This window comes from Hydra vulgaris, chromosome 07, assembly GCF_038396675.1.
Source record: "Hydra vulgaris chromosome 07, alternate assembly HydraT2T_AEP".
Classification (NCBI taxonomy): domain Eukaryota; kingdom Metazoa; phylum Cnidaria; class Hydrozoa; order Anthoathecata; family Hydridae; genus Hydra; species Hydra vulgaris.
This window is the reverse complement of record NC_088926.1, coordinates 26,555,870-26,577,447: the sequence shown is the minus strand read 5'-3', so window position 1 is coordinate 26,577,447 and position 21,578 is coordinate 26,555,870. Positions and strand designations below refer to the sequence as shown.

Sequence of the window (21,578 nt, the reverse complement as noted above, 5' to 3'; positions counted from 1 at the left end):
GAACGCTCCCTTATAAGCAAGCAATCAATCCCCACCAAGTCCCTGGTAGTGCCGCGCTTATCTTGTTTCTCTGCCTGTAGTGCCCTATGGGAAGGTGAATTAACATCAATATATATATATATATATATATATATATATATATATATATATATATATATATATATATATACACACTTATATATTGTCTGAAAGTTTTCTTCCATATTTTGTTGACAAAAAGTAAAAGTTAAAATGCAAGACCGGATTTTTTTATTTTATTAATTGATAGACTGCCTGCCCCAACCAAACCTTCAGTCGATGTAGCAGCACTCTGTTGGGAGTCAGGCTATTTGTCAGTCGATATAGCAGCACTCCCTTGCGAGTCAGGCTATTTGTCAGTCGATGTAGCAGCACTCCCTAGCGAGTCAGGCTATAAGATAGTCGATGTAGCAGCACTCCGTGCATGATTTACAGTAAAAAAAATAAAAATAAAAACATTTTATTAAAAAAAAACAAAAATAAAAACATTTTAATAAAAAAAATAAAAATAAAAACATTGTTTATATTGTTAAAAACATTCTGGTCAATTAAATTTGTGTTTTTGCGGCTTTTTTAAAAAACGATTAATTTGTAATTAAATTAATGGTTTTTACTTTCTGACGACACGCAAAAGTAATTAAAAGTGACGTATGTGTTAGCGTAAGAATCACTTTTTTCCTTCCGCTCTTCCGAAAGACAACAAACTATAGATCTATATATATATATATATATATATATATATATATATATATATATATATATATATATATATATATAATGAAGCTGAAGATGGCTTCATACATCAATCTTATAGCCTGCTGCTGCAAAGGAGTGCTGCTACATATTTACACCCAAGACAACAAAGCAGTGGGAATTCTAAAGACATATGGATATGTTTTTCCCATAAAGGACTTAGTGAGCTATATAATAACTAAACAAATTTACCCAAAAAACATTAGAATTTAGTTTGCTTTCATAACATACAAGTTCAAAACAAAGAAAACTTGTTGATTTGGTGATCACAAAATCTCAACTCAATCAAAATATTTGATCATGGATTGATGCTCGCCGCCAAATTCAATCAACTGAGAATATAAAGAATTCTTTGAATAAGAACTGCTAAAGATACAACATAGGATGCGCATAAAATTGGTTAAACCAATGCAGAGAAGAGTTCTTCTATGCTTTTGAGCAAAATGAGGACAATAAAAAACTTAGATTTCACTTTTTCTGACCTAAACCTTTAAGTGATTAAACTTTTATGCAGAATAAAAAATACAGGAAATATTAAAATTATCAAAAAACTGTCAAAGTCTATATTTACTATTATCTCCCAACAACTCTAGGTTTTGAGTTTAGAGTTGTTGGTCTTGAGGAAAATTATTATTTATATTATACTTTTGTATAGTATATAATATCGATATACAGCATATAAATATAGTTCATATAAAGAATATAGTACATGATATTAATACATATAATATCAATATACATAATAATTAAAATATAAAAATTGAAATATTAAGACAAAATAAAAAAAAACAAAAAAAGAACCTGCGGATCCTCTGTTAATTTGGATTTATCTGTTACAAAATTTTCAATATAAATACGTATTGTAGCACCTTCAGATCCAGTTCCACTTAGACGATAAATTATTCTTGAACCATCTTCGAAAATGATGCGAATACCCTGAAAAAATAATGTAGAATTAGTAAATTTTACTATAAAACAACATATATACAATAACCTATAACAAGCTACCTTATAGTATAATTATACTATAAAGTAGGGAGTGACCAGGGCACTAACCCAACCCCTGCAAAAATAAAAGATTTAGCAGAGGTTGATAGCCGGCGCTAGAAAAAAATTTATAATACTTTATATTTAATAATTTTATACTTACATTTATTATTTAATAAATACTGGCATATATTTATATCTTTTTAAACTCTTATTTACTTCCAACAAGGTTGCAAGCAACCAATATTAAGTAATGAGTTACTTTAAAATAGAGAATAGGGTTAAAAAGCTAGGAAAGGCTTAACTGAAGACTTTAAAAGTTGTAGGTTGTATAAAAAAAGAAAATATGAAGATGGGTAAGAGTTATAAGGTTTTTTTGATGTGCAAGGAAAAAAACTGGATTGATAAAAGTTTTTATCACATGAAGGGACGAGTACAGTAAAAGAATACTACTTTTTGAATAAGAAGCTAAGCAAGAATGAGTTTTGGTTGATCTAACTAGTGATGATAGCTTGTTTGAGCATTGACCATGATAGTTTTTGTAGAAAAAAGAAAGAAATGCAACCTTACAACAATTGGATAGTGGCTCAAGCTGATGATTATGATGATAATGATGATGAAGATGATGATGATGATGATGATGATGATGATGATGATGATGATGATGATGATGATGATGATGATAATGATGGCAATAATAATTTTGATGATCATGTTGATAATAATGTTTATATATGCATATATATACAAAATATAATATGAATTTTGAATAAAAATACTTTAGGATGTATAAATATTTATGCAGCAAATGATTGTAAGTAATAAGTACATTGTTTTTTTATGAGTAACTCTAATAATTGACTAATGTTTTTATCAAACCCATTTCATTTATGATTGATATCTTCAAGAATTGGAGGTAAATCCAAGGAATGGTCACAAGCATACCGTAATTTAGTTATTGACTTGTTTAAGCATGGTAAAACATTAAGGTTGATAATAGAAGTTCTGAAATATCATAAGGAACCATAAGGCACTTTTATAAAAAGTACAAAGTTTATATATGTGAAACCATCCATCAACAGGAGCTAAGCATAAATCAATATCCAGGATTGATTAACAAATTGTCAAGATGGTACAAAAGCAACAGTTTTTATCAGTGCTAAAAGTATGAAACCATTTAAAAAAAAAAAAAGTTTATGACCATTTATTATTTAAAATCAATTAAGTGGATTTAAAGATTCCACGCAAAAAACCATTATTTTATCCATCAAGACTGAAGATTTGCTGAAAAATATGTAAACATACATTCAAAAAAAAGTAAAATTTGTTAAATGACATGGTGTGGGTATTGATGGCTTAGAGCAGAATAGGAAAGCTGGAGTTCAGTAACAGAAACTTGAAGGTTTATATCAGCAGTCTTAATATAAATCTTCTGGCTTCAACAGAAAAACTGCGATTAGAAAAACATTTCATATTTCAACAAAAAAATAACGCTAAGCATATGTCAAATAAACAAAAGAGTTTTTTATCCAGAAGCTTTGATTTTCATCCTGAAGATTGATTACTTGAATCAATAAATGAAAAAATGAATGAATTCTGAATGAACGATTACTTGAATGGTGGACTCAAAATTAAAATACTGAAAATGCAGAAAAAAATTTAAAAAACGATTTAAAACATTACTAAATAAACAATATAGAAATAGAAATTATTTTATATATATGACTAAATTCCAGCTTTGAAGTTTTGACAGTTGTTTCAATTTTCAAATAATTTTAATAAAAAAAATTATAAAAATTACAGCTCTATATAAATCATTTCAATATTTGTTGAATTGCTGTTTTCTTCCAAGATAATTAAATTTTAATCTTTTTAAATAGAAATACAAAAACTATAAATATAATCAATAAATACTTGTTTTTCACTGATGCTTTTATCTATTGGATCAACATATCGAAAGTCATCAGCAACTCGAACAACATGCCCATTAACTTCTTTCAGTTCACCTTCTGCAATCAGTTTACGCAAGTTATTAATCACTAGGTTGGCACTTGCGCAATCGATACTTTCATAATCATATCTAAAAATATGAAAGAAAATCTATAATCAAAAGTTGCAAAACACAAGTCAGACAAAATAACATGTTGTAACTAACCCCAGCCTTGTGAGCACCTACCTGGTAAAATAATTTCTTCCATATGTCTGCCAATGATTTTCTAAAATTGTCTGTACAGATTTTGTTTTATCAGTTGCTAAAATACTTAACCATGCTAAAAATGCCCAGATTCCATCTTTTTCACGTATGTGATCAGAACCAGTACCAAAACTCTCTTCTCCACATAGAGATAGTTTGCCACTGTCCATCAAATTTCCAAAAAATTTCCAGCCTACAGTGTAGATTATTTTATTCTTATAACAATCCACAAATTTCAACAAAAAATAAAATAAAATAACCCTTATTTGACACATTGAGAAAAAAATAATCAGAAAAAATATGCTTTATACATAAACAAAGTACAAGGTTTATTGTTCTTTCTTTTTTTAAATATGCTTTATATATAAACAAAGTACAAGGTTTATTGTTCCATTTTTGTTAGTTTCTAAAATTTAAATTAAAGCAATAGATATTTTAATTATTATAACGTTATTTATTTGAGTACTTAGTAATTTTTTACAAATAAAAAAATATTGACAAACACACTTTTTCAAGAATATTAAATAAATTAAAGATGGAAAAATATTTACAAATAAAGCTGAGGTAAAAACAAGATGATTAGATTTAAAAAAAATGCTAGATTAAAAGTTTAAATAGAACAAAAATGGACCAACAGAGCCAATAACCTGTAGGGTGCTAAATCTTTACAACACAATTTTTATTTAAATAAAATCCCAAATGATTAGAAAAATGTTGAATAAAGATTTATAAAAGTAGGAGAGGTGAATGTGATTCATATTGAGGAATAAAATTGCTTGAACAGATAATATAGATTTTATATAGAACTTTTGCTAACAAAATATAAAGCAGTTTATTCATCAAAAAAGATCAAAAAAGATTTATTAAAAAGATCAAAAAAGATCAAAAAAGAAAATTAAAAAAAAAAAGATAATGAGCATTGAAGTAAAGGTTGGTGCGCTTCAGGGTTCAATACTTGTTTGCTTTTTATATTGACTTTAAAACTTTCTCTGAAGAGCTTAGATTTGATTTATCTTAGAAAATTAATTGCTTAATTGCAGAGACAAATAAAAAGAAAAATTAAAGCTAAGAGATTAGTGTGAAAAGATGTAATCAATGGTAAAGGACTCAGAATAAATATGATTAGGAAAAAAGTTAAGCATTGCAAAGTCAAAAATGAGCAAGCAGAAAATACAAGAAAGTGGATATTAGAATATGCATTACAGCTAACATGAAAAAGATTCTGTTATGGAAAAACAATGCTCAAGATAACGTATATTAAAGATTGCATTATGAGAAATGTTAAACCAAAAGAAAATAACGAACTAAAATTTTAAGTACACATATTTCTTCAACAATATCTACTGTCACAAAAATCTATTATATTTAATAATATAATTTTGACTGTTTTTCAGAATTATAATTATATTTTTTTATATATATTTCACATATCTATGAAACTAGTTTATACTTGTATTTTGGCACATTCCAACAATAGAGTAATTTTATGAAAGCTAAAAGACAACTTTTTCTCTGAACCTAAGATATGTTCAGCTTGCAGAGAATTCTTTATTAAAAACTACTTTGTTTTTGTCATAACTAAGTTACAATTATAGCTAAAATATTTTGTATACTAAACAATCAAAATAATTAAAAAAATTAACTAAAAAAAAACAATTAAAAAAAAGCATGATGATGCATGCAGTTTTTGCTGATATAAACATTTGCCAAAGCTTATGCAACTTTAAAATCATTGCAAAAGCATTTACCTCAGTAAATATTTAAAGAGCTGAATATATTTCAACATTTAATTAAATAAATATATTGTGTGTGTGTGTGTGTTTATATATATATATATATATATATATATATATATATATATATATATATATATATATATATATATATATATATATATGTATATATATATGTATATATATATATATGTATATATATATATATGTATATATATATATGTATATATATATATGTATATATACATATGTATATATATATATGTATATATATATATGTATATATATATATGTATATATATATATATATATATATATATATATATATATATATATATATATATATATATATATATATATATATATATATATATATATATATATATATATATATATATATATATATATATATATATATATATATATATATATATACAGTGGTGATCAAAAGTATGGAAACTTTTCAAAAATGCTTTTTATTCATTTATAAAAAATGCAACACTTACTACATATGTATGGTCATAAGTATGGAAACTTATGACCATTTTAAATGTTCCCTTGCAAACAATAATCTACCCATCTTATTTTTCTTAGAAATTAATGGTTTTTTGACAGCCACTCTTCTAATTAAGCCCGCATCATTTAACCTTCTACGAACTGTCCTGTCAGATAATAAAACTCCATGCTGTTCCAAGATTTTTTCTTTTATATCCTTTGATGACTTTCTAGGATCTTTTGTAGAAGTATTTTTTATAACTTTATCCAATCTTTTTGTTGTTTTTCTTGGTCTTCCGGGTTTCATTTTCACTTCCGCAGTTCCCCTTTCTGTGAATTTTTTAATAATTTTTGAAACTGTACCTTTTGGAACTTGAAAATTTCGAGAAATATCAATTGTTTTATTACCGTTTTTAAAACACTCAACTATTTTATTTTTAATATCACTAGAATAATATTTTCGCGGTGCCATACTGAATAATATAAAAGTAAACTATGATGAACTAACAAAGATGTCAATTCTAACACGTTTTAATTCTAAATGATAAGATTTGTTTATGTTTAATGACAAGTTTGAACAAGTTTCCATACTTTTGTCCAATCGAAATTAAGAAATATTAGTATGTAATAAAATGTCTTAGAAAAGACAAGTTCAAACTTGTAGTATATATAAAGTAGACTATTGCAAGTACACTCGGGTTAAATAATTTTGGTTTTATTTAATACAAATAAAAAAAAAATGTAATTTTAAAAAAGTTTCCATACTTTTGGCCACCACTGTATATATATATATATATATATATATATATATATATATATATATATATATATATATATATATATATATATATATATATATATATATATATATATATATATATATATATATATATATATATATATATATATATATATATATACAACCCTCGGAATTAGGAAAAATGAGGTTGGCAATAATTTGTCGACCTCAATCTTTTTGAGGTCGGCATCAGGTCGGCAAAAATTATTTGATACAAAGGTCTACCAATAAAACATAGAAACGAGGTCGGCAATTTTTTGCCGACCTCAAATACTTTCAGGTCGGCAGTTAGGTCAGCATTGCCGAATGCCGACCCTAATTCCGAAGGTTGATATATATGTATATACACGCACAAACATATATAACATATATGTTTATTATATTTTATATATATATATACACACATAAATATATAGTATAAATTTCAGGTGGATTCAAAAAGATCTGGTCAACGTTAAATTATAATTTTACGAATACCATAAAAACATTTTATTTAAAAAATTATTTTAAATTAAATGTTATTTTCTTTTTTTTAGTTGATCAATATAATGCTAGATAAACTAACTGTTGATCAATATAATGCTAGATTAACTGTTGATCTCTACATTAATGAATGCTTCCAAAAAAGACAAAAATGCACAAATGGCAATGTATCTTTTATACCAATCTAGCTTCTCACTTTTCTAATAATGCTCTTAAGTAGTGCCAAGTAAATAATGTTGAAACTGTTCCTAAGGATTCGAATCCTTCCAACCATGCAGAAGAGTAGATGCGAATCCTTCCAATCAGAAGAGTACAAGATCAAAGATTTTTGAGTAATAGTAAAAAGAATTCCTCATAAGAAAAACGGAGTGGCAACAAACAATAACGACTTTTATAAAAATTGAATTAATGAAAAGTGGATAATAAAATCCACAAAATGATGCATTGATTCACTAAAAAATTGAACCACTAATCCCCCCCCCTCCCCAAGCCTATTAAATATTAAGATGAAATGCTAATTATTGTGCAAATATTTAATTTTAAATAAAGTTAGAAACTCAAAGTTGACGAGATTTTTTGTTTCCACCTGATAGATTTATAGAAAAAAATATATTTATGTTTTTAACATTTATACCTGTAGGAACCTCGTATATTGGAATATCAAGCGCAGAAGCTACTTTATCTAAAGCAGCACTTGTTGGCATACTACGAGCTAAACCTTTCAATCCGGCATTAAAAAAAGGAATGCAGGAAGCATTTGCAGCAATAACAGCAACAGAGTCTGATGGATTCACAAAAAAACCATATTGGCCAAGTAACATGTTGCGATCCTATAAAAATCAGAACAAATCTACTAAAACTACATACTAGGACTTCTCTCTCTATATATTTTTTTTAAATATTATTCTAATATTTTTTAAAAAATATTTGCAGCTATCTAAATTAAAAATACAAACAAACAAAAAAGTAACAAATGAACAAATTAATCCATATAAAAGACAAACTATTGACATGAAAAACCCACAAAAAAAATAATTTAGATCCTGTGAATAAGCTAAAAACATTAGTCAATTATTGACATAGCAAATCACTAAACATACAAAATTAAAAGAATAAAATAAAGAACTTGAAGTAGAACCAAATAAAAAAAAAGGATAAAAAAACAAAGAGTAAAAAGTGTTTTCTAAATGTCTTTTAATCAGATAAAGCTGAGTAAGGAATAATGGAATCTATTTTCATTTAACACAGTCAACATAAAGCAACATGTAATAACTTTATAAAGAGTTCGTCATATGAAAAATTAAAATTAATTATTACAATAAATGATGCATAACACAAACAATTTTAAGCCTGGCTACTACCTAGATAATTATATTAGACCGAGCTTTTAACTTAATAGACTAGTACTGAGTTTAAAAAAATATGTTAAAAAATATGTTTTTTTAAGCAATATTTATGATACCCATTTACACCTATGTGTTACACATAAACATTTGCAGGTTTGCAGGAAAGGTTATGATTATCTTATGATAACATATCTTAGTTTAACACAAAACCTATTTAATAACTTTTAACAAAAGATAAATCTTCTATTGAAGATCTGGACATAGTAAAGTTAATAAAAAAAAAACATAATTAGATGGAAATGTTAAGAAATTAAAAATATAAAAACTCATGTAAAAAATATTTTAAAAGCGATTTATGCAATATTTTAATTATATAATATTTTAATTATATTAATAATTTATTTTATTTGTTTAAAATTATATTGGTCTTCTTACAATGCTTCAAAAAATCTGGTGTTTCCACTAGAATTATTTTTTTTTAATGGATGTGCAGGTCAATCATTTTGTATGTAACACAGTAAAATATTTGCTGTATGGGTAATCTTTTTACTAGAAACATGTATATCATTTTTCAGGATTATTAAAAAACAACTATAGGGTCATGCCATATAAGATTGTCATATTTCAAAAATATTTAAACTGAATAATATAAATAGATTTTTTTAAATTAAATAAACTGACACATTAGTGCATCTAAAAAAAATATCTTTACTTCGATTTATTTTTATGCATGTGTAGGAGATATTTAAAATTTGGTAGCCATTTTTTATATTTTATAATATAAAAAACATGGTTTTTTTTTTAAATTTTTAATTCTCAGATTAAACATTAGTGGTTAAATAAGTTTGCTAATAATGATTATTATCTTAATAATTAGTTGGTACGTTACTAAAAAGAAAAAAGGCATTTTTCACCATCACGACATCGCGACTATTATAACAAATTTATTTTATACAACCTAAACCTAATTTTTTTTTATTAGAAAATATTTAACAAAAGCATTTTAGTTGAAATGAATAAACATGTAAAAAAAAAATTTATAAAATCCTGGTTTATAAGTCTGTTTAAACTTTGATTTATTCATAGATTCCTATGTTGCATTCCAATTGGTTTGAAAAAATTTGCATATCAGATTTTCAGGCGCGCATACCCTTTATATAAATTTATAAGTCTGGAAAAAAGTGAAAAGCAGCTTCTTTTTTGTCACAACCGCAACATAACAAATGTTTCGATGTTTAAATGGGTTGTTTCGATGTTTAAATGCATTGTTTAGATGTTCAAATGCGTCAAAGAAGATAATTTAATTTGGAAAACTTTAATTAAAACACGTGTTATAAAGAGTAATTTAAATAATTGATATATTTAAAATGAACAAATTTAAAATACAACTTATTTGACATATTATATATAAAAATACAGGAAACATATAATATTAAAACAAAAGAATAAAAGATTATAGAGAAAGAAAGAAAACTGAATTAAAAGAAATAAAAAAAGAACGAAATAATACTTGTTGCCAACAATCAACGCAAGAGCAAGAATTGAAAAATAAGAAGCTTGCTAAATTACGACAGCGTAAACACAGAGAACTTTAAAAACTTCAAGGTAACATTGATATTCCTTGTTTTTCTTCTAGTCAAATGGAAATGGTCTATCATTAAGGTCATGCTGTAAACTGCATTAAATTGGCTTTACCAAAGTTGCCATGAAAAGCAGATTATGACATTAAAAAGTTAGCAATAGTAATGAACATCTCTTTACCAGATATAAAGATAAAAAAATGCATCTGTTTATCTTCTAGTGTTTTCAATCATGAAGAAATATCTCAATGGAGTCCAGGTATAAAAGAATTTATATAAATTGATGGTAAAAAATTTCAAAAACATTACTTGTTACTTAAATTAAGGGAATATTATGCCCTGTACGCAGAAGAATTTGGTAGCGAGATAAAATTTTTCCAATGTTTGTGCACTTCATTGAGCTTCAATATTCACATATTCAGAGACGCCTCTTGAAACCTGCTGTTGTCTAATTCATGAATATTTTATTAATATATGAAACGCTTTATCCTAAAACCCTAATTTTGAACCTTTTAACACAAACTGGGTAAACAAATGGATTCTTTGCAGCCCTCTCACTCCAGATTGCCTCATGTAGTTTTTGTGCTAACTGTCCTAATAACCGAATGCCACCACCATCAAGAGAGGAAAACAAAGAATGCTGTTGTAAAAAACATATTTTTTACAATTGTAAAAAATTTGAAAAATATGGTTGCTTATTTAACAGAAAAAAATGATCACAGCAAAATATGGGTAAGTGTTTTCCTTGAATTAATTTTATATGTATTTTTCTTAAACAGTTCAATTTTTATATAAATTTAATATATTTGACTGAATATGAAATTGATCAACATTATAGTCTGCTAAGCGATACTTTACTACTAGCAGAAAAGTTTAAAGATATACTTTACCATTACTGGAAAGTTAAGAATGAAATTTTTAGCATGAAAAAAATATCACCACTATAGACGAATAACACAGCAAACAAAAAATCGTTATTTAGTATACCGTAAATTTGGGTAACTTTGTGCAAAAATTTGAAATTTTTTGCTTAGTGTTTCTAAAAATTGGCTTTAAAATTCTTTAATATTTATAAAAACTTGCCAAATATTTTCTTTAGACAATCTAAAAACTGTTATTATAAGAACTTTTTTTTTTAACCATTTAAGAAGTAATATTTATGGGTGTCTAAACTATGTCCTAAGTTAACTAGGGTTTTGGCTAACTTTGCACAGCTTTAAAAAATTTGGAAGGAATTTTACCGTTTATATGAATTTTGCTATTTAAACTCTTTTATCATACTGTTTAAGACAATTCTAACAAGAAAATGACGAATTAAATTCTAATTTTTAACATTCTAATGATGAATAAAAAAAATAAAATAAATAAAATCAGATTTACAATTGTTTTGGATATTAAAAATTTAACACTATAAAAAGAAACACAGCGATATTAAAAAACAAAAACACCAAGTTTCTTTTAATATAGACAATTATCTTTTTAACAAAAAATTAAAGTTAACTAAACAAACTTCAAGAGAATGAAAGTCTAATAGAGGTACTTTGTAACGTTTTCTAGATTAGGTTATTTTTTGAGGCTCCTTATTGTGAAACAAATATTGTCCCATGAATAAAAATCTTCTCGTGTGACAGACAAGCATTTAATATTTTTATTACTCCTTTCATATACACATTCTTTTCCTTGACATTTGTAATTTGTCCAGGTAAAAGTTCATGTATCAAATTTTTTGAGCTTGATTTCTCATTCTTATTCTTTTTGTTAACAATTTTATTTTCAATGTCACTCAATGATTTGGAGCTAGAACTGTGATCATGGCACTTTTTTGGATCTTTTTCAGATTGAACTTTTGGCTTTATGCTCTTTGTGTTTTTGTTCTGTTTTTTTTTTCTTTGCAAGCTTTTAGCCAATATCAAAACTCTTATTAAATTTTTCTAAATCTTGGACAACACTTTTCCCTGCAGGAACAGAAAGCTCTTTTTTTTGTTGTTTAGTTTCTGAAGACAGCAAGGATTTATATTTTTCTTGTAAAAAAATCTTAAAGCTTTCCTCTAATAATTCTTTATCGTACAATTCTCTCTCTCTAAATTGTGTAAGAAGTTGATTGACATTTACTGAATGAATACAACACTTTCTAAAACCTGATTTTAAGTCGTTAGCTTGATATGGTTCTATAGCAACCAATAACTTGTTTAAAGGTTCTGAAAAATGTTGTTTTTCAAGAGATGTTTTTGTGCAGCCAGCAGGAGAATCTTTGTACTCTACTCCAAGCTATTTTCAAAGGTTTAATGAAAGCAACATCAAGAAGTTGAGTTATATGCGTGCTATTAGGAGGTAGGCAAACAAATAGTATTTCATTTTTTTCACAGGCATTAATTACTTTTGGAGAGATATGAGAGGATAAGTTATCCCTGAAACTAAACTTTAACTCCTAATTTTTTTTTTAAAGGTAAAACTATAGAAAAAAACCACTCTTCAAAAGCTGCTCCATCAAACCAACCACTTTTAGTGTTGAAGTATCTGACTCCTTTAGGACCTTCTACACACCAAGTTAAATACATATTTATAGACTTATAAACAACAAAAGGGGGTAGAACTTCACTTGCAGCATTAACTGATATCATAATGGAAATACTTGTCTTAAAAGCGTTTTTTATATTTGCTGGGTACTTGTAACCTCTCTTTACCAAGCATTTTTTTGTGGGTCATCAGTCAAATTTGTTTCATCGTAATTATATATGTTGCCTGGAGGTACATTTTGTGCAGTTTTGAATAATTGTTGTATATAGTCCTTTAAAATTTCTTCATTACCAACTGCTCAAGATTTTTTTAAGTTTGGCACAAATTTACTAGTAAGCTGTGGATGTATTTTTAAAAATGAGTTAATTAAATCAGATCCAGGAAAGACTTTAGATTCTTTTACTTTTTTTCCTGAACTAATTAGATAATTATTCATAATATAACGTAAATCTTCTTTTCCAATTGGAAATCCAAAATCACTCAACTGAATGGTATACTTCACAAAAGCATCCTCCTCGAATTCGGAAAAGAAGTATGGTTTACCATGTTTCAAGTTGTGTTTTCCTTTCAATTTGTAACAAATCGTTCTTTAACTAATGCCATATTTAGCAATAGCTTGTTTTTGTGTCAGCTTATTACATTTTACGTCTTCAAGACATTTGGATAGGTCATGATTTGTATAGTTTTTATATTTTCTGGCTTTTTAACAACTTGACATCTGGAAAAAAACATCAATTTTATTTTTAATTAGCAAAAAAATAAATGAAAACATTAAAAGTATATTTAATTACTTTACGTATACAATTTACTTCAAGTTTTAAAAAGTATTGTTTTTAGATGATCACTTGTGGTTATTTTGCACATTGTGCAAAGTTATCCCAATTTAGTCCAAAATAGTAATTTATTTACAAAATTGGTATTTTTTATTCATCTATACTGAAAATTGCATTAAAACATAGAATAATTCAAATTATTATTATGATGAGCATGTTATGCCGTTTACTCACCTTCGGATCTTCTGATGTGCTTAACAGATAAAAGTTGCAAGAAATTATTTGCGTGGCTTTTTTCTATGTTTAAATAAAACAACTTGTGTAGAAAGAAATTTTGTTAAAATGACTATTTTACACTATTTTCAAATTAAAACTAGAATATACAGCTGACTTTAAAAGTGTTTTGATAGTGTAATTCAAATTTTTAACTGCTATCGAGTAAAATATCTTTGACTTTGGTTGCGCAAAGTTACCCAAAGTTATGGTATTGATTTGTTTAGTTTATTTAAATATGTCTTTAATATTGCAATTTAATAAAGTGATTTGTTACGTTTTTTTATAAAAAACTTGTTGATGTATCTTATATTATTCTAAGGATAACTATAAACATTGTTCAAATTGCTTATATAGTTTTAAAAACTTTGGCATTGCTAAAATATATCTTAAAAATAGCTAAAATGTAATGTTATCTGATAGTACAATATTTTGTCACAACCGCGACTTTTTGCTAGTTACCAATTTATGTAAAACATAAACAAACAAAAAATTGTATTATAGTTAATACAACATCCTCTAAAATATAATTAAAAATAATAAATTTTTAATTTGTCAAAAGTTTTCTACAAAAACTCAAAAGTACTCTGATTTAGTAGCTGTCACGACAGCGACTGATTTTATTTTGACATAGCGAATGCAACTATAGTATAAAATTTACTGTAAATTTTTCAGATAGTAGTAAAAGACCAAATGTACACATAAACAAAAAAAATAGGTTTATTAAGTTCCTTGCTTATATTTTCATCTTTTGCAGTAGAAATATCACGACTGCGACTATATGGAATGACCCTATAATCATTTTAAAGTAAGCAACAGTATTAAATAAAAATTTTTTTCAATATATAAAGAAAAGACATTGTTTTTATAAGATGTAAAAAGGAAAATTATATATATAACATATTATATATTAAATATATTAAAAAGTAATATATAAAATTGAAAATATATCATTTACGGTGAGATGCTATTTATTTAACTAGTTAAATTTTTAAATTTTAAATGTGATATTCGACTCATACAATTGGTACCATTTTCAAATTAAAATATGTTACAAAAATTTGTTATTTACAATAATTTTGTAACGTATTTAAGTTGGAAAATAGCTATATGAGCCGAAATATCACATTTAAAATTATAAAATTTCAATACGTTAAATATATGTATGTATATATATATATATATATATATATATATATATATATATATATATATATATATATATATATATATATACATATATATACATATATATATATTATATATATATATTATATATATATATTATATATATTATATATATATTATATATATATATTATATATATATATATATATATATATGTATATATATTTATATATATATATATATATATATATATATATATATATATATATATATATATATATATATATATATATATATATATATATATATATATAGAGATAGATAGATATGTAGATATACACATACATATACACAGATACTAGTATAATCAAGGACTGTATAATCCAGGACTAGATAATCAAGGGTTGCATAACCATGGACTGTATAATCAAGGACTATATAATCTGTATATAATATAAAACTGTATAACCAAGGACTGTATAATTAAGGGTTGTATAATCAAGGACTGTATAATCAAGGACTGGATAATCAATGGTTGTATAATCAAGGAATGTATAATCAAGGACTATATAATCACGGACTGTATAACCATGGACTGAATAATCAAGGACTGTATAATCTAAGGTTGTATAATCAAGGACTGTAAAATCAAAGACTGTAAAATTAAGGACTGTAAAATCAAGGGCTGTATAATCAAGGGTTGTATAATCATAAACTATATAACCATGGACTGTATAATCAAGGGTTGTATAATCAAGGGTTGTATAATCAAGGACTATATAATCAATTGCTGTATAATCAAGGACTGTATAATCAAGGACTGCATAATTAAGGACTGTATGATCAAGGACTATAAAATCAAGGACAATAAAATCAAGGACTGTATAATGAAGTTTAAGCATTTTGTTAATGCTCTTCAAAAAAATTACATAGATTTTTAAATTTGATTTCAGCCTTATTGCTAAAAATACATTTTATTCTATGGATGATATAAACTTACATAAAAAGTCTATGCAACATTCTTTAGGCTAGATATACCAACTTACTGGATTTTATATTTATAATTAAGAACAATGACACACTTTTTCATTATATAAAAACTAAATCACTCAAATATAGTACTGCATGTTCATTAGGCATTTTAATTTTTTATATTTTAGATGACCATAAAAAAATGTGAACCACATTAACTTTATTAATTACATATATTTGGAAAAATTTTAAATCCCAAAACAATGGAATGATTATAAAATAAATGTGCACATAAAAATATGTGTTTATGAAATAAATATATAATCTTACCCCATCTCCATCAAAGGCACCACCAAACATATAGTTACCTTCTTTCATTAAAGAAACAAAGTCTGCAGCATATGTCATATTAGGATCAGGGTGAAGACCTTTTTAATAAAAAAAGATTAAACCAAGCAATGTTTATATTACCATTTTGAAAAAAATTATGAGAAAAACATAATTTACCTCCAAAGTCTTCTTTAGGAACTGAGTTAATTATAGAACTTTCAGGAAGGTTAAGCTCTTTACACAATATTTGCTTTAGGTATGGACCAGTAACTGTAATAACATTAAAATATATAAATAGAACATGCAGCCCTCAGAATTAGAAAAAATGAGGTCATCAACATTTTGCCAACCTTAATCTGTTAGAAGTCTGCAAAAAAAATTTGATAAAAAGGTTTTACCATAAAACATAGAAACAAGGTCGACAATTTTTTGCCAACCTCAAACACTTCTAGTTTGGCAGTTAGGTCGGTATTGCTGAATGCCAATATACCAATAGTAACTATAAAATGAGTTATAGCTATATATAACTATATAGGTATAACTCAAAATATAAAATGCGGTAGTGGTGTAGTGGTAAAGCGCTCGCTTCAGAAGCGAGAGGTTCCGAGTTCGATCCCCACCACGTCCCTGGTAGTACCGCGCTCAACTTGTTTCTCCGCGCAGCGGCCTTGTTTGTCGAGGTTCGTGTTTCGGAGTTATAGAGTTGAGAGAGGGTTATAACCACTATTGAGTAGCCTCCTCATCTGTAGTGGCCTTCATGGCCTTGAGGAGGTGAATAACAAAAAAAAAAAAAAAAAAAAAAATATGGCGAGCAATTATTTCTAATTTTATGAGCACCTGTACTAGTTGTTTGTGTGTGTGTGAAAAAATTCTGTGTAAAAAGTATTGATTTTTAATAATTTAATATTTTTTATAAACTTTTTTAAAGTTAAAAAAGATTTTGATCGGTGAGATTTAAATCTCTGTTGATTGGTGGGACTCAAATCAATTTTTTTGTGTGTGAAAAATAAATCAATTTTATAAAATGAATATTTTATTGTACTTAACACAGTAAAATATTAGTTAATTTTAAAACAGTAAAATATTAGATAGTTACAACAGAGTAAAATATTTGTACTTGTACCATCATAAAGTCATGTAAAAAATGTTTAATTTTGTATTTAAACAAATTTATACACAAAATAATTTCAGTCTTTCTTTTGACAGGTATGTCAAATGGTTTAGGATTTTGAAAGGTATGTTTAAATGGTTTAGGGTTTTAGGTCAAGTACTTCAGGGTCTGTATAATGTGCAAGTAAAATATGCCCTAAGTCTTACCTCCATTCATTCCATTTGCAATCACTTTGAATTCACCAGATGATAATAAATCTTTTAAGCGTTCAAAATCAAATATAGATTTTACCATGGCAACATAGTCTTCAACTGAATCTATTACTTCAACTATAAACTTATGGTCATCAATATCAAATTGAAACTCATTGACTTTATCAATCTGAACATCTTTTAGACCATAACATATTTTGTAGGAGTTGATAGATAAAGTATATTTGTATATCTCATTAGTAACAGATTCTGGTGCTGGCCCTATAAAGTTTGTGAATTTAGTTAATAATGGATTCTGGTAATAAAAAAACAAATAAAATAAAGAAGTAAACATAAACATCACTTAAGCAACATATAAATATCTAGAGGACAATAATATTATCAAACTAACAACAACATCAACAATTTGGTCTTGTTTTCTTATTTTTATCATAAGCCCTTTAAATTGAATGAAATCAAACTGAATTTAAAATTGAACTATAAGAATTTATTGTTCATGGAATTGTTCAGTTGGTCACTGACAAACTGTCTAGTTCAATGAGTTTATCAAATCGAATGTTTATAAATGAAGCATAAGACTTAGTAACAATTGATTCTGCCATTTTGAAAAGGACATTAATCCAAAACTTTAAACAGTTTAAAAACTTAAATAAAACACTTCTGTATTCTGATTTATGTTTTTTTTTTTTGTAACAAATAAAACTCACAAAAGTAAAATGTTTTAAATGGAGTCCTTTTCAAAATGACACGTTTGATTAACTCCAAGGTATAATTATTTAAAAATGTTAAAACCAAAATTAAACTCAGAAAATCTGTTTTTAGATTAAAAAAGAATTTTAAAAATTCTCCTAACACTAATTGAAACTGCACAAAATTCTTCATCCTTCATTAGTATCTATTAGCTACTTCATTGTCAACAATTAAAGCAAAATACAATTGTTTTGTATTTTGGATATTTATATTATAGATTTCTGACAAAACAAATTTGTAAGGTTTACTAAATAAAGAGCCAATTGAAAAAATGTGATATATTAGTTAATCTAAATATATCACATTTTTTGTCAGTTTATGCAATGAACAATACAAATATATTTATTAAAAAGTACAACATTTGATTTTAAATTGGAAATAATTTCTTTTAAATATTACATGATTTTGATATACTGGACTTAATTTCAAATTTGCATATACTTATCAACATATCAAAATTTTTAACATTATTTTTAAATCTACTTCAGCAAGAAATCTCTCAAAATAAAATTCAATGTTGTAAAATAGTCTGATGTACTTTAAATACCTAGATTACATCATTTTAAATAATTATCACAATAATTATTACAATAAACCCCCTATTACTAGAAGGACATAAAAATATTTCTTTTATAACAAACCAATTACTCAAACAAGTATTCTATTATTAACTTTTACATAACAAATATTAATTTTATGGTTGCTCTAATCTGCTTTAACAATGGTATGAGAATGTTAACACTGATTTTCCTCCTCAAAAGATTATTGATTTTTTTAAACACTTCTTTGAGAATTCACTTTTGTAAATATAAAAAAAAATTGTTAAATTTTAAATTGTAAATATTAGTACATTTTAAATTGTAACCATTATAAATATCAAAACATTTATTAAATTTGAAACAATTATCTTATACTATGCTTATATTCTCTCATTTTTGATAAACATTTTATCATGCTTTATAAAATTATACAATAATAAACTTAATTAACAATAATAACTTCTAATAATAATAATAAATACAAATAGTTTTTAATTGATAATAAAAAAAAACCAAAACCAAACAATAACTGAAGTAAAAACAACAAAAAATGTACCTCCGTTTGATATATTATACTTGATGCCAAAATCTCCATCTTTACCCCCAGGATTGTGGCTAGCAGTTAAGATGATTCCACCTTTATAACAGAAATGTAGATTTTGTATAAAATTGAATAAAAAAAGTTTATGTCCAAAAATTAATTTAGAAAATTTAAATAGGACAAGATTAATAACAAGAAGTAGGGATACAGAGTCCCAAAAAGGACTCCAGATTTGAAAATCACAAAAAGATTACTTTTTCCTAGTTTTTGGTATCCAGGAGCTTTAAAAGTATAAAAAAGCTTATGGACTAATGGGAAAAAATTTAGGGCGTTTAGGTTAGAGAAACAATCAATTTTTGAACCCACAGTCCTTAGGTATAATTGCAGCAAGAACTCTAGGCTTAAAAAAAATAAGTTTTAAGTCATTAAATCTTGTGAATTTTTTTCTTATAGCAGATCATGGGTCAGCCAACATTTTTAGAGCTTCTGGATACCAGAATTGTTAAATTTGAGCTTCTGGACGCCTAACAAGAAGTTGATCATAAACATTTATCACATCCTCATTGCTATCATTATTTCTTTACATTATTGTCATTACTACAGCACTATAACCACAACTACAGCCGAACTACTACTACCACATTCTTTTTCCACAAATACAACATATTCTATTTTTTATCTATCTTTTGCAATAATAATCAAACTAAAGAAAAGAGTTTATTAAAGTTAAAATTTACTGTAAGTCTCAAATACGGAGAAAAGATTGCATTTCAAATAAGCCATTTTTGTCAAAAATGAAAATTGTGGTTAAAAAATTAGGAGCCAAAGACTTTTATGTAGAATTGAAAAGTATTTCTGATTAACTTTTTTACTGTTTATGGAGGAAACCGGTTTAAAAGACTTAGTATAAAGCCTTTAAGTGTAAAAATGTCATTATTTTTTCTAAATTTTCATATTTTTCAAAACAAACAAAAAAAACACTTAAGCATTACCTACCAATAGCTTTTGTTTTTCGTATTATACATGATACAGCAGGTGTTGATAAGATACCATTAGTGCCAATAATAAGTTTTTGAACCTAAAGAATATTTATTTATTAAATATTAAAATATATAAATATCATAATTTTAGATTTCATTGATAATATGATAATATGGAAACTATCAAATCTTCCATGGCCAAGTGGCACTCCTTAAAATATTAAAGTTGTTTCAAATGTTAACTTCATAAATGATTTTCTTTTAAACTTCTGTAAATGATTTTCTTTGTTTTGAAAGGTTCTTTTAAAACAAAGAAAATCATTTACAGAACTGGGTAATAAAAAAGGAAAGGACACATAAAAACACATGAAAAAGAAAGGGATACAAGAACTTGCCAAGTATATAAACAACTTTATCACTAATTAATGTTCAGAGTTAAATGTTAACTTGTTATTGGGTTACCTCTTATATAGAGTTAATACACATAATAATAAGAATAATGGTCGTGCTGGCAATGCACTTTTTAAAAACTATGTGAAAACAATAGATACCTTTAACACAGATGAATTCATAGCTTTAATGCATTCCCTTACACTAAGTAGGGAAAATGAGTATGAGCAAATGAGAAAACTATGAAAAAATTTTGCAAAAAATGTGTTTTAAGGATGGCTGTGAGCAGCTATCCTCAAAACACATTTCATGTTTTCTGTAAATCAGGGCAACAAGCATTAACAAAATCAAAAGAAATGATTGAAAGGAATATGCTTCAAATGCCTTATTCCTCCGAAACTAAAATGCCATCAAGATAGCAAAATATGACACTGTGGCAAAATTATTCACCAAATGCATTGTTATGCCCTGTGCTTTTGATAAGGGAAGCAGAAACTAATCAAGATTTGCTAGATCTTATAATCCCAATCGCTGATAATGTATGAGAAGAATTAAATGCAGAAGGAATTGTGTTGTGTCAGTTTGGCAAAAAATATTTTAATGTCAAAATTTATATTAAAGATACAATGAAGAATTTAAAACTTAAAGACTCATCAGCGGACTAAGTGGTGCAG

The 21,578-nt window shown here is 25.9% G+C and overlaps 1 protein-coding gene across 1 annotated transcript in view; it reads right to left on the bottom strand.

The window, feature by feature from the left end:
- LOC100214271 (phosphoglucomutase-1) overlaps nt 1–21,578 on the bottom strand; it is a 43,711-nt gene that overhangs the window by 1,684 nt on the left and 20,449 nt on the right. The window contains exons 3-11 of the mRNA XM_065801503.1: nt 20,531–20,612; nt 19,550–19,630; nt 17,699–17,965; nt 16,559–16,651; nt 16,382–16,479; nt 8,097–8,292; nt 3,935–4,145; nt 3,673–3,838; nt 1,573–1,707 (exon numbers count right to left, since the gene is read on the bottom strand). Of these exons, the coding sequence (XP_065657575.1) occupies nt 1,573–1,707; nt 3,673–3,838; nt 3,935–4,145; nt 8,097–8,292; nt 16,382–16,479; nt 16,559–16,651; nt 17,699–17,965; nt 19,550–19,630; nt 20,531–20,612 (1,329 nt within the window). The remainder of the gene's footprint in view (nt 1–1,572; nt 1,708–3,672; nt 3,839–3,934; nt 4,146–8,096; nt 8,293–16,381; nt 16,480–16,558; nt 16,652–17,698; nt 17,966–19,549; nt 19,631–20,530; nt 20,613–21,578) is intronic.